Source organism: Salmo salar, chromosome ssa14 (assembly GCF_905237065.1).
Source record: "Salmo salar chromosome ssa14, Ssal_v3.1, whole genome shotgun sequence".
Taxonomy (NCBI): domain Eukaryota; kingdom Metazoa; phylum Chordata; class Actinopteri; order Salmoniformes; family Salmonidae; genus Salmo; species Salmo salar.
Window position 1 is genome coordinate 27,323,921 of NC_059455.1, and position 15,226 is coordinate 27,339,146.

Below are 15,226 nucleotides of genomic sequence, written 5' to 3' on the forward strand. Positions count from 1 at the left end.
GCACATTGACTCTGCTCTTTAATTACTTCTTCCTTTTATATGTTATTCGTATTTTTTTTAACTGCATTGTTGGTTAGGGGCATGTAAGTAAGCATTTCACTGTAAGGTCTACACCTTTTGTATTTGGCGCATGTGACTAATAAAATTTGATTTGATGTCATAGCTGACACACCATCCTTTTTGCAGACATCTTTTAAACTTAATTCGGAGGAGATATTTGAGTGTTTGGAAAACATGGTCGAATTAAAACCTGAGGGAAGATTTTACCATAATTCTATTACCAAAGTTTTCATCTTCAAAGCTCTTCCACTAAATTTGTTTTGTACATTTTTAAGTGGAAGTTGTTACAAGTAGTCATTGTGCATAGACTTGTATGGTTTGTTAAACTTTGAAATCAAGGTTTTGTGTTTGGTAACATTTTAAAGTAAAAAAACGGAGTCAACGCGTAATTCCATTATCGTGGAATTGTCCTCTAAAATGTCTACTCTGAAATAGGCATACACATTTTTTTCATTTTGGCTGTGAGTCAGTGGTGACATTTCTAGAGACCTTTGGACCGAAGTAGTCACTGTTGACACCTGATACGGCCCTGGGTGGCAGAGTTTGGTCAGGGAGAAACGTGAACAAGCTCTTTTTCACGAAGAAACATGTTGTCGAAGGGGATCACAGAGGCAAAAGCAGCAGAGCAACGAGTCTAACGTTTACATCAAGAGCCGCACACTGGACGCACGAGTCGTTCCATTGCCAGGATCAAAGGAACCGTAGTGTTTCATGCGTGGAGAGTGCATATTATTTCATTACGATCTAGAAAACATGAACTTGAACTGCGAGTTGCTATTTGAATTCAGCATCTACAGGGATTATTGAGGTGAAACATGGCGAGGGGGATGAAGGGAGCTCATCCTGCCGCTTTATTATGTACTTTTACGCTCTTGCTTTGGGGGGACGTTTACGCACAAGTGTCTAACGAAATAACGGGGTTCAGTTTGAGTCCTCCGTACTTCAACCTCGCGGAGGGGTCACGGATCTCCGCCACCGCAACGTGCGGTCAAGATGAAACGGGGAGACCGAGATCTGATTTGTACTGTAAACTTGTTGGAGGACCTACATTCGGACTTCCTAGTCAAACCATACAGGTGAAGAGTGAACAAAATTGACAGTTTTATGATTGTGGTTTCATTTCGAAACGTTAATATTGTTGACAACTTTTCTGCCTTTGCTTTTTCAGACAGTTAATAATGTTTACAGTTCAAATGTAAGTTGTAAGTATGCAAGAAATTGGCATGATGAGTGCGTGCGTAAAATACTAAATATTAATGCGCATGTGTTAATAGAGTTCTGAATATGAAGTGAATGGAAAGCCTACCAACAGATAAACAACAATCCATAAAATCTTATTTGTATTATCCAATCGAATTGGAATCAAGTTGGTTCCTTGCAAACTAGTGATTTTCTTATGATTTTGCCTTCCATACATAAATATATAATATATATATATATATATATATTCCCATGTGAACTACCATATTTAGAGTTACACTGTTATTACAGTTGAATCAATGCTCCTTGCTTCCTTTCTCTTGCGCCCAGGCTCCAGAATGAGTCACTATAGCACTATGGGAAACATTGGCAATTCTGCCTGCTCTGACCAAGTTTACACCATTGTGCTTAACTCCTGAGGTCTCTAAAGCGAATGCCCTCTTAATAAACTTGCCCCTTCAGGAGTTTGAATACCTTTGGAACACTTAAGGCCCAGGGGCTTTAGAACCTACACAAATAAGGCCTATATATTGTTTTTTACCATTATTGTATAGAAAGACTTAGAGTAATTCCATATATAATGTTTACCGTTGTTCATACTATGCATGTAATTACTTGCACTGTCTGCAAAGTGTTTGTCTATGTTTGCATGTTTTGTATTTTGTGTAACTTTTATGTACAATGTGACTGGCCTATTCATGGACTTGAATACATGTTTACTATGCACTGAATGTGTTGCTTTGTGTTGGTGGGACTCTTTATATGTGTGTATGTGTTTTGGGCTCAGAGTAACACCATTTAATTTGCCCTTTCCCTGCAGGGACAGTATTGTGACCGATGCAACGCCAACGAGCCTAACAAAGCCCACCCGGTGAGCAACGCAATCGATGGCACCGAGCGCTGGTGGCAGAGCCCACCTCTCTCCCGTGGACCCATGTACAATGAGGTTAACGTCACCTTGGACCTCGGACAGGTGAGTGAGAAACCCTGGTGGTCTTACATTGGTTCCTACTCAGCCAAGTGCTCTACCTTCACGGTAGCTGTTGTTTGATTGACAACGTTACCATGGTGAGAGTATGAAATGTGACAGTGGGATGTCATGGGGTGAATAGAGACAAGGTTTTCCCTTTCTCAGCTAATTCAAGGTGCATTATGTCATTGGTGTGAGGTGGCAACCTGCCTTCAGTGATGTAGACAGACATAACACTACCTAGTGGTCAACTTAAAGAGGGACTGAGAGGATGAATGGCAATGAGTGGGAAGTTAGTTTTTCTGCTTCTTCAGTGCACTGTTCAGTGTTTTGCAGTTGATTCTAGCCATCGTCGACATGAGTGTGTCGAAATAATTGCTGAATGCTGATGTGGTGAAGCAGAGTGGCTGTGTGCAATGTTCACTCTAATTGTTTTTGGCACTGAGCAAATTTCAGGTCTGCGCAGCGCAAACTTGAACATTGTGAAAATTCTGTGCAACTTCCAGCACGCGTTTACTGTGAACACTGAGGCTGTACCCGCTTTAAGTTATAGTTTTAACATTGGCCAAGTAGTCTACTCTGGTTATCTGTGGAGGCTGGTGGGAGGAGCTATAGGAGGACAGGCTTATTGTAATGGCTGGAATGGAATAAATGGAATGGTATCAAACCACATGTTTGACTCCATTCCATTTATTCCATTCTAGCCATTACAATGAGCCCTTCCTGCTATAGCTCCTCCCACCAGCCTCCACTGGTGGCTATTTGATTATAATGAAGGCCTACCAGAGTAGCCCACCATCAAAAACAATAGAGAAAATGCATCCCATGACATTTGAACATGGAAATAACTGTTCTATCATTCAGCCTACAATAGCAGACAATATGTGGTGTTCAATGTAGGCCTACATTCCATGAGGCTTAAAAAAATATATATGCAGGGCTTGACATTAACCTGGCTATCCACTTGACCTTCAGACAAGGAGGTGACTGAAAATGTTGTTGTGTTGTTTTGATGAAAGAAACCACTTTACATAATAAAATGCATTATTATTCTCATACCATTCTTACAGAGAATCTGACAAATTATGCTACCCTCTGCCTATTGGCTACTTAGCATATTCAAGCAAGTCTCTAAATACAGCGCTGTCTCTTTAAGGAAAAAAAAGCTCTTCACCTTACTTGCTTTTCAAAGATGTCTCGAAATGTACATGTTTTATTCTCTTGTAGGAAGCAAACACTCCCCTATTGCTGACTACAAATGATCTATAACTGGGCTAATAACTCACTAACTAGCAAAGGATATGAACAAAATGTGCACGTGGCAACATGCAGCTCTAGCTTTAATCTCAAAACAAGCGCATCTACACACGACAGCTCATGTTGTAAACACAGTCCAGTTCAATGTAAATGGCACAGATCCATATATGGCAATGATCTATTTCCAAATAGGCCTACTGCAGCTTTGATTGGTTATGCCGCACCGTCTGTGTAGAGTACGGGCTGAGTTGTGCATGTCAATGCAATAGAATCCTACTCCGATCCATTATGCCTACAACAAAATATCTTGCATCGTTTGTTTTGTTTCGGTATGTTGGATTGAAAGCTAATATTGCATTTATTCGATCACACTTGCGACAATAAAGGGAAATGTTGATAGTGTTAACAGGGAAAACTCAGGGAAACCTCAAGAACAGTGGTCACCAACCTTTTCTGAGTCATAATCACTTTCTGAGTCAAAATGCAACCCGAGATCTACCTTTCTTTTACCGTGACTTAAAAACCGTAAGCCTATGCAACATTAACCAAATAAAAACAGTACTAGCAATGAGGTTTGTGCAGTAAGCTAATAGGCCCAATACATTATCACCGCATATTGGCTTTGCTGGAAGATGCGCTGCCAATGCATTGTTGTTCAGACCATTTTTTTAAATTATATATTTTTTTAAATGAGGTAGGCTATATGATCACACCGGTAATAGATCCGTTGTTGTATTACTTGTGAGGCACAACTGAGTGAGCATACTTTTAAATAATGTATATTTTAGTGGGCTGATGAGGCCTGCATCTGGTGGTCAGTCTCAGCGGAGGGAGAGAGCAGCAGACTGAGGGTACGCTGACACTGACACTGAACAAAAAGGGACACCGTCTTCCAGCTGATGGCGGAACAAATTCATGTTACTCCTTTGAACAAAGAAAGTGAGATATTCCTTGATATTAAAAAATACCCAAGCCGCTGATTATATAATGATGCAAGCACATCAATACATTTTCCTACTCATTCATTACTGCTGCAGTGCTGGTTGTAGCGCTGAGTGGAAATAGGAAGATCGCGCATTTTATGGCTTATAAACGTGTTGAATACAAAGTGTTGACAGTGCTGAGGAAGAATTTAAACATGATGTAACGAGTGTCGTGTGTGGAGGACCAAGACGCAACAGGGAAGTGTATACTCATCTTCTCTTTTTAATATATAAGAAGGAGAAACAAAATACACACGTATACAATTAACAGAAACGACACTAACAGTTCTGTCACGTGACAAGCACAAAACAGAATACAACTACCCACAAACCACAATACAAACACACCCCTAATTATAGGACCTTCAATCAGAGGCAACGATAGACAGCTGCCTCCAACTGAAGGCCCCCAACACCAATTAACTAAACATAGAAATACAAATGACTAGACAGAACATAGAAATAAACTAACATAGAACAATAACCAAAACCCTGGACTAATAAATCAAATACCCCTCTCTACATGGACACATACACACAACCACCCTGAACCACATAAAACAAATACCCCCTGCCACGTCCTGACCAAACTAAACACTAACAAATAACACCTTTACAGGTCAGAACGTGACACATGAACTCACTCATGAAAACAGCAGCTCTTTGCTGTATTCGTTGACAGTCTCTCTAGTGGTTTTAAACGTTTTGAAATGTCACAGTATCAACTTTACTGTAGCTTTCTTTTATGCCTGCTATGTTACTGCAGACACTGTCACCTGAGCCATCCCATTGGCCAGCGGTAGGCCTATAGTGGATTTGATTTGCTCTCAGGGCCTGCCGGGAAGGCAGAGTTTATACCTTCAGACACATGAAATGGTTCAAAATGGCAACAGTTCACCTACCCGGCGCGCAGGTCAGCTGAGTCAAGTGCACCTACCGCCAACAGCCCGAGTTTGGCGATCGACTAGGAATGCCTTGGAGATCGATCAGTCGATCACTATTGGCCGGTTGGTGACCACTGCTCTAGAAAGTTGAGTGAAGTTCAATCTTGTGTTTCTCTCCGTGGGCTGTTATTTCTTTTGTGTGGCAGTCCTGGGGAAGCTGTGCGGCCGTTTCGGGCTTCTGCGCACCCACGCATGCTCGCAGTTTAGAGGGAACATTGGCTGTGTGTATGTGTGAATGCATTTGGGATTGCGATTGACTCTCCGCATACAGTCAATGGTGGGTTTTCTTCTGTCAGTCTGCTTATGCTTTAAGTTACAAGTGTAAGTAAGCCTGTCTGAGAAAGACGGGCAGCTGTAGTCATGTGAGTGATGTCCCACAGCTGGCTGGGTGCCAGGAATCAGACTCAGATCATGCCCCTGTGGCTGGAGGATAGGTAACCATTAGGACCTGTGGCTGCAGCAGGAGTTTGGCTCACAGCCCATGAAATTTCACCTTACGCTCAATTGTCCACGGTGAGGGAAAAGGGGAGGAATTGTGTCCAGGGATTAGGGATCAGAGGGATTTTAAAGTCTGATCTGGGGGAGTAGGTCCGGGTTGGGTGGGTGGAGTGGGTTCAGGGCTGGACCTGTTGTGATTTGGAAACAGGTTTTGTCTGCGGTTAAGGGGTGGGAACCAAATGGAGACACCTATAAAGTAAATCTTCCTAAAAGTGAGTACCACACTTCATCCATGTTCCCCAGGAGCACTGTGGGAAGAGAATGGGTAGCAGTGGCAAATTCTTCTACATCTGTTTTTAGCTGGGCTGAGCTGAGTTGTGCGGAGCAGCGGGGCTTGAGAGAGGCTAAACATAGTGCCCGCATGGCTTGAAAAAAGCGTGGACGCATGCAGGGCGCGAGGGACGTCTGCGTTTAAGATGTGGTAATGCTCAGTTTATTTGGGAGCGGGGAAAGTGGCATTACTGCATTAAGGCGTGCTATAAAGGGCACGGGGATGAAGTATTCTCAGAAACTATCAACCACACAGCTCCCCTCTCCCCATTTGTCCCGCCCAAACAGCAACTGTCTGATTCCTCACGAAGCCTGGCCCAAAAAAATGACCATGCTTTTTGGTATTTTCACGAGATTTAACCCATAAAATGGTCCTTTGGTGAAACGATTGTTGACATATATTTGACATTTGTATATAAAATCAGAATTGAGAAATAATTAATAAAAGTTTGTGGAGTTTAAAAGTTCCTTTAAAACTCCATAGTGTTTCATCTGTAGGTGCTAAAAAGCTAAAAAAAAATGAATGAAGTTTTATGCTTGCTCTGTAATATAAGTTGCATTATGATTTCAATAACATTTTTCTTATATTTATTTATGAATATTGAAAAACATAAACATGCATATTGAAAATAAACCATTTTTGATTTGGCAAATTTGGCAATTAATTGTTGAATATAATATACTCTACAGGCATATCAAAGTTCCAGAGTGGGATCTCTGCTAGCTTAAAAGTTATGGCCCATTTTATACAGAGAAATTTGCATAGTAGGCAATGTAACCAATAACAGCCCGCCTTTTACTTGTATCATTGCACATCCTGCAAATTAGCAGCAGAGGGTGACCATTTTGAATCCATTTTCACATTCATTTAGTTGGAAATGCTTACAAATTGGATCATAACTCTAAAAGTAGCAAAGATCCCACTTTGATATGCCCATAGAGAATATTATGTTCAACAATTTGTTCTTTGTAGCACCTACAGATTAAACATTATGGCGTCTTAAAGGAGGCCTGTCATAAATATGGCAACTTTAATTATTTCTCAGTTATTCTTTAAGATATGTCAACAACCTTCCAAAGGACCATTCCATGGATTAAATCTTTTTTTTTTGTCCATGAGGAGTCACTCAACTGTGATCCAGTGAGGCTCCAGACCAAGCTCACCTGGCCCCTACCCCTTATGTCATCCATTTGTTTTTAGCTTCCACTAAGTCTTTTGTCAATGCCAAGAATGTATTTATGAGGCTGTGTGTGCTGAGATTCAATCTGCTTTCATTAAAAAGCTTGCAGCTTTAAAACAGCTGGTTTTATTGGAGTGTTGCCTTCCAAGATTATTGTTTCACAAATTAGAGCAGACTGATTTGGCAGCATTGACCTGAGACTTAATTCGTTAAACTGCATAGATAATATGTTCTTCACAAAATCATCCTACCTAATAGAGAAACAGCTGAAAACTGAAAAACAAAGTCAAAGCAGTATTCTTCCATGATAATTGTTAAATACTGTATCCCATAGAATAATTAAGTTTGGTAAAGTTGTACAATGTTACTTTGTGTTTATTAACTCTGGGTATGCATTCTTGTGTAGGCCATGTGTTCACATCAGAGGTGTATGTAGATAAGGAAAGGTGTTGTCGATGCCTCTGAAAGAATTCAGTCAACCACACTTCCATGTGCTTTCAGCACAGATGTCTGTCAAATAGTGTTGGTTCCTATAACCCTTTGATGATTTTACAGTCATAATAAAGCATTTGTCAAAATAAGTAATTGTACCTCCCAAGTAAGATAAAGAATGTCAAGTTTATTTCAGACTAACTTGCCAGATCCTTGGTCACTCCCTTTCGCCCTTAACAATCTATGCCTACTCCTGCTCAGGTTTATTTAATGCTTGGATAGAATTGATCAGATTTATGTTGCCTGATAGAAGCAGTTCAAAGCCTTTGTAGATTCAGTTAAGGCACGGAACAGATGATGCGGTCACTGATATTTGTACGGGCTGGATCCAGTTAAATGAATGGTCTTTGTGGTCTCTTCTAAGACTAACACAGGTGCTCGCTCCCTCCTTCCCTCCCTTTGCCAGTCTTATCTCCATCTCTCCAAGCGGATAAATTAGATAATGGCACCGTCATTGTTTATGTCAAACCAACCGAGTTCAAAGGGAAGCCGGGTGGTTTTTGACGTGGCCATTTCTGATGGTTCTGTAAAGCAGTGGCACGTTTGAAGCAGCACCAATCCGTCAAGGGCTGATTCCAGCTAAGCTTTTGTGGAATGTTGAATGATATAATAATAGCACAGAAAGGTGAACCCATTTCCTTTGTGGATTAACATGATCATACGTTTGAAGTTTTTAGAAAAGGAAAGAGTCAGAATGGGCCTGGAACTTTGTATTAGACAAAATACAGTATTTATTTTTATTTACTTGCTTTAAATCTTGTAGTCAGTCAGTGTGAAAGAGTACAACTCCCTTGGGTGTAGCTCCTTGTGCAAATCAACCCAACCACACCGCTGGATTATGTTGACTGAGGCGAGCAGCTCTCACACTTAACCAGCCGCCTGCCTGTGTTATCTTGTGGGCTGTTGACCTGTGACCCGTGACAAAGCCTGCCGTAAATCAGGAGATGACTTTCAACTCCCTCCTACTATGGGCAGATCCTGGGTGTAAGGGTGCTTCTTGATTTGTGTACTCTACAGTAACTGGATCTGGTGGAGGGTATTGCCTTAGCCAGTTTGTCTTCGGGGCATTGGAGCAGCTCACTCAGAAAGACAGCCAACACATTGATTAGAGCCTTCTGCTGTGAGTTTCATGATGCAGTAGATTTTAACCCAATAAATCTAATTCAACATCTTGTTCATTTTTTATTGACTTAACAGAGGCACATTTTCTTAATTACAATATAAATTAAAACTCTCCAAAACCATGTCCTCCCCAAACGAACACAATGAAATCCTCTCCACAAAACAGCCTGTTTACCTGTACAGCGAGACTTGCCCTCCCTTGTTAAAACTATTTACAGGGTGTTGTGGCGACTCTTTGTCCAAGTGAACATTGGCACCACGGATGGATCGGCCCCACAGCCGCCCATGCAGTCAGTTTTTTCTGGGGAATGTATTTTAGGAGCCCTGACGACATGTGCTTATCTGCCTGAGTGCCTTGGGCCATGTGAGACAGAGATGCCTGGGCTTACTGCTGTCTGTCATACCACGTACTGAAAGGCCTCTGATTGGTGGGCGCGATCCCATTGAATGGACTCTAATTGGTTTGTGTGAAGCTCTGATCGAACCCTGATTGGTTGCTATTTCAGGGGGTTAGGATTTGTTTGTGTGAAATTTGGTATTTGTCATATCATGTACAAGACTGATGTGAGGTGGGCTGCGATTGGCTAGGTGTGAGGTACTCATGGTTGTGAATGGTGAGCGTAGGTATCTGATTGGAGAGTGTCTCTGATAAGTGAGAGTTTGTTCTGATAGGTGGGTTTTAATGCTAGGTGTCAGGTACTTGTTCCCTACTCTGTAGAGTTTGGTAATGAGTGTGTGGTACTTGTTGCTGGATGGCTGAGTGACTTGATGGTAAGATAAGAAAGTACTATATCAGGAGCTGGGCTAGTTTAGGATGACTGCATTTCTGAAGCTTGCTGGTAGTGGTTCATTTATTGTAAGTTATGAAGACTTCCTGTTGAACTTAATCCGCTCTCTATCTTTCCAGGCCCTGCTGCCTCCCACTGAAGTTTTGTCTGATTGTTTTATACCCACATTTGTCCTGGAATCGATGTAGGCTGTATTGTGTGACATCCTTTCTGTGCTGTTTTCACAAAGGGTTGGATTCTTTTCAAGGCTTCTCTGAAAGTGATCTGGCCTTTTCTTTACAGTGGGTAAATGGATTGAGGAGGTGCAGTGAATTGGGCAGACTGTGTGGAAAAGACCCTCCTGTCTGCCTCCCTCGTCTTCACACACACACACACACACACACACACACACACACACACACACACACACACACACACACACACACACACACACACACACACACACACACACACACACACACACCATCCCCACCCCACCCTGAATACCTACCCACCTTCCATGATAGCTGCATATGATGGAGTAAAATATGATTCCCTGTGTGTCTGGTTCTGTGTTTGAGTATTCATGGTGCAAATGCCTTCTAATGTGATGCAGTAGCAAACAGCTAATGCTAACAGTCAAAATGATACATAGACAGTGATAAAATTGATTGTTCAGAGGATTGTGTTATAGCAGATATATAGGTATGTGTATTGTGATGTTGTTGCAACAGCAGCCTGCAGTATTAACTGTATATGTGTTTGTTGTGTTGCTAAGGTGAGCGTACAGGACTGAGTTGAGCCGGGTTTTGTTCTCTCACTGACCGCTACTACAGTCTATTTCCCTGACAGCCTTGGTACTGATTCAACATGCATATATCAGCAGCATAACTTCACAATTAGGCCCTGGAAAGAACCAGGTGCTTATCAAACCACAGAATACTTTTAGGAGCAGTACTCTATCATACATGGAATAGAATCAGAACGTAGATCATAAAAAGCAAGAATCAGAATAATCAAAAACATATTTGGAATGGAATAACTTATGTTACCACTTACCGCATGTTACCAATTTTGTTCAAATCCAGTGTCATCATTATTTGGTTCTTAACAAAATCTTAAATGGAATATCCTTTCCTTATGTTGGTGGTGGTAATATTGATGATACTGTACCATTGTATAAATAGGCTTCCAATATCATTCCTATACCTTTGTCAGTGTTTACTGTATTGCTGGCATAGTCTAACTCTTGGGACACATGTTTGGCTCCCTAGCTGTTGCTGTGGTGATGATAGAGGTGATGTAAGTAGCTGTGTTTAGCTGGTGGGCTCTGCTGTGCTCCGCTCTGTGGTGGGCGCCATGCCAGCTGCAGTCGGGTGTCTGTTGCACATATTTACAGCCCCGCTCCCTGGGCTCGGCCTTGCAGGCAGGCAGGCAGGCAGGCAGGCAGGCAGCCCACGCAGTCTGGTTAGCAACCTCACCCTGGCTTCATGTCTGGATCACATTGTTGGACAGGAATGCCACTACCTTCTAAACCTGGAGCTCCGTTGTGGAAAAGCAGAATGGGTTTATCTTAACTCACCTTTTCAAGGTCCGTGGAGGCCATATAAATAGTGCTACATAGAAATGCTTATCAGAGGTTGTAGACCTACTGATACAGTCATTGACACAGGTGTGGATGAAGACTTTTCCTATATGTATTTTTGATACATGGCACGATCACTGATGCGTCCTGTTTGTTCTAATTTAGATCGGTTGTTATAGTTTTATAGTGGTGCTGGTTACAAACACAATATGTTGTAATCAGGTGTTTAGGTATTCCGTTTACTAAACGTGAACTCAGAACAAGCCATTATAATGGGTTAGCCACCAACACAATCATACCTACTGATCAAACATTCAGGAAACATTCTCAGTCAATTGCAGAGCAGCAGCTGTACCTTTTTACAATAGGTTCCTTGCTTGTATAAACTTGCATTCATCACATTTTCATAGTCACAAGAGGTAATTTTATGCACTATCTTTGGGCCAAGCCCACATGTTTGGAGAGACTATTTTGAGTATATAGCTTTAAAAAGGATCATTGAGTGCCTGAAAAGAGGTGGAATGTATGCCCACCATGGAGACAGAGAGAAATACACCCACGGCCCACCACCCTGGCCACTATCACCACCTGTTCCACTTCAGACAAACAGTTGTAGATTGCATTGTTTCAATCCAGACTAAAAACGCCCTGCAACTGTCTGTCAGGCTGGCAGGCTGGCAGGCTGGCAGGCTGGCAGGCAGGGCCTGATCCGCTCCAACAGAAGGTGATTGTTCCTAGCTCGGCCGTGGTGCATTCCTCTGCCCTAACATCAAACACAAAGAGATCTCTGTCAGATAGATTCTACTGTATCTGTTAGGCTTTTGCTTTTTACAGTAGCCCTCCTAAACCCTCCTGGCTGACTGGCTCCTTCCTGCCTAAGGCTTGGAGATTATTTGTTTTTGGACTGCAGTTGAACACCTGTCTGTCCTACATTTTCAGAATAACAAGCACATGTAATAACAAACAATGTTATCTCGAGACCAAAGACAGTAGGATTTCAACTCTATTACTTCATTTAAATGAACTTCTTGTAGGTGGTGTCTTACTGTAACAATCTCACAGAGTACTCAGTATTAAATGAATGAAAGACTATATCAACCCAGTTCATTGAGTACAGTATGATTGGACAGATCCACAAGGCAGGCATGGCATTAAGTCATAAAGTCACGCTATCAGCCTATTTTCCATAGGCTCTAATACTGTATTAGTTTCTAATAGTGTAGACTATTTGTTCAGTGGGAGTAAAACTCTGACCGCCAGGCTCCGTTAGCTGAAGCACAGGCATGTGTGAAGTCGGGGCAGGAATTCTGCATGGAGCCAACAACACGGCAGTTGTCCGTCATTATGCAATTGTTAATGTGCTATAATTCAGTCAATATTTTATGATTTTTTTTTTCTCTCAATAAAACATTGAGTATCTCACTCCATTATGCGGCTGTGTTACATTTATCCGAACTGTATTGTTTTGGTGAGAAGGTGAGACCACTCAGTAAACATGCAGTGAGAGGAAAGTGAGAACACTAGAGTGTGATTAGGCTTGGGCGGTATCCAGATTTTCATATCGTCATACCCTCCTTCATACCCTCCTCGGGATTTACGGTATTAACGGCCTTTGTTACACAAACTAATAATCACATAGATGCTGTTAGCTAAATGCTAACGAGCGAAAACGAACATAAACTAATTGTAAAGACAGGCAAATCCAGCTCATAAAGTTATACAAGCATAGCTAGTAGCTACCGAATGTCATTTTCGGTGAGTGTGGACATTTACAAGTGAAAGTGAACGAGAGAATACAAGTGTAACTTCATCACCTCATGTGCACCACACAACAGAGACTCGCTGATAAATATAGACTACTATGGACTCACCAGCTCCCGGCGTCTGCTATTTACAAACAAACACGTGACTGACTCAACTGTTCTGGGGAACTACGATAAGCTTCATATTGTAAAATAATGTAACAGGTGAAATGAAGAACGCAATCTGCTTCATCTCCTGATGTATTGCCCAAGTTGACTGCCGGTATTAACTTAAAAAGTAGCTACAAATATTGTAATTTTATTGAAAAACTTCAAATAAATAGTTTTGATGGTATTGACGTTGTTGAAAAACCTTTCTGTCTTTTTCCAAATACCCTAGTATACGGTATTTACGGTATACCGCCCAAGCCTAGGCATGATGGTGCGAACACTCAGTAAACATGCAGTGAGAGGAAGGTGACAACACTGGGGCGTGATGGTGAGAACGGTGTTATGGTGGGAGGTTGCTGAGGCATCTGCCTGCTCTATTCTCTGGGGTGATAACTGGAGTTTAGATGAGAGATCTGGAAACTTAACGCCCTGTGTATATGGCTTGTTTATGCGGGTCACCGGCAGGAATTTGGACTGGTGCTAAGAGCTGGAGGAGTGAGATGTGACAACTCAACCTTTTTGACCCTCCACACCCATCGTCCTCCATAGATATGACTAACACTCCTATTCCTATGGCCCAGGCCTTTAGATTTCGGGTGGAGATCACTTCAAGTGTTATGATGAATAAGACCAATATCCCGGTTCATGTTGAGTTTTATTGTTCACAGGGCTTGTCTTTTCAATTCTGCTTCATGTCTTTGCAGCACATACCAGGAGTCTGGACTGGGACTGTTATCATGTCACCAAGATATTTCAGGCTGTTCCAAACAGAAAGTGCTGGATATAAGTCAAGTATGAATATTTAGACTGGCAGGACGGGGGGATGGAAACAGCCCTGAGACAGAAAAGAACAGAGCACTGCCAGGCCAGGCCATTCTCTCTCTCTTGTTCTCTCGCTCTCTTTCTGTCTGCCAGGAGACAGTTGTATTCTTCTGACAGCTTGTCTCTAAGCTTTTTCTCAGTCATTATTTTTTTTCTTTATGGATTATACACTCTGTCCTTTCATATTTTATTGTTTTATTAATAGGGGAGAGAGAGACAGAGGGAAAATACTTGTTTTAAGAAGGCCAGTGGGGCCGGGATTCGATCCCACACAGGTAGCACAGGTAAGGGCACATACTGTGTACTGTTTGTGTGTTTGAGGCAGCAGCCTCAGCCGCTAGACCTAACTCATGTTCTCAGTCTTTCTGAAGGGTTGGTTTGTTGTGAGGTTCAGTCATCATGGTTTTCATGCCAATCAGGGTTTGGCTCAATTGATAATGGAATTGAGAATGCCTCAAATTCCAAATCTTGAATTTGAATTGAAGTAGTAAACAGGATACAGAATTGCAATTTCAATTAAAGGAAATAGAATTGAATTCAGTGATTCTATTTTATATTAGGTGTAGTCTATACAAATATATTGTAGATAAACATCAAATATGTTGTTATATACAGTACCAGTCAAAAGTTTGGACACACCTACTCATTCAAGGGTTTTTCTTTATTTTTACTATTTTCTACATTTTGTAATAATAGTGAAGACATCAAAACTATGAAATAACACTTATGGAATCATGTAGTAATCAAAAAAGTGATAAACAAATCAAAATATATTTTATAATTTATTCTTCAAAGTAGCCACCCTTTGCCTTGATGACAGCTTTGCACACTCTTGGCATTCTCTCAACCAGCTTCATGAGGTAGTCACCTGGAATGCATTTCAATTAACAGGTGTGCCTTGTTAAAAGTTCATTTGTGGAATTCAGATCAAATCAAATTCTATTTGTCACATACACATGGTTAGCAGATGTTAACGCGAGTGTAGCGAAATGCTTGTGCTTCTAGTTCCGACCATGCAGTAATATCTAATAAGTACTCTAACAATTTCACAACAACTACCTTATACACACAAGTGTAAAGGAATGAATAAGAATATGTACATAAACATATATGGATGAGCGATAGCCGAACGGCATAGGCAAGATGCAGTAGATGGTATAGA

The 15,226-nt window shown here is 41.4% G+C and overlaps 1 protein-coding gene across 8 annotated transcripts in view; it reads left to right on the forward strand.

Annotated features, from left to right (window-relative positions):
• The window catches only part of LOC106569186 (laminin subunit alpha-3), a 117,702-nt gene that overhangs the window by 5,091 nt on the left and 97,385 nt on the right, over positions 1 to 15,226 (forward strand). For 5 of the 8 annotated variants that reach the window (XR_006758779.1, XM_014140270.2, XM_014140272.2 and 2 more), the window contains exons 1-3: positions 559 to 1,136; positions 1,229 to 1,255; positions 2,081 to 2,233. Coding sequence is in view for 7 of the 8 variants with exons in the window: in XM_014140270.2 (XP_013995745.2) it covers positions 876 to 1,136; positions 1,229 to 1,255; positions 2,081 to 2,233 (441 nt within the window). In the remaining variant the exon portion in view is untranslated. Of the gene's footprint in view, positions 1 to 558; positions 1,137 to 1,228; positions 1,256 to 2,080; positions 2,234 to 15,226 lie in introns of those variants that run through there. The other 3 variants (XM_014140271.2, XM_014140276.2, XM_014140273.2) reach the window with 3 other exon arrangements.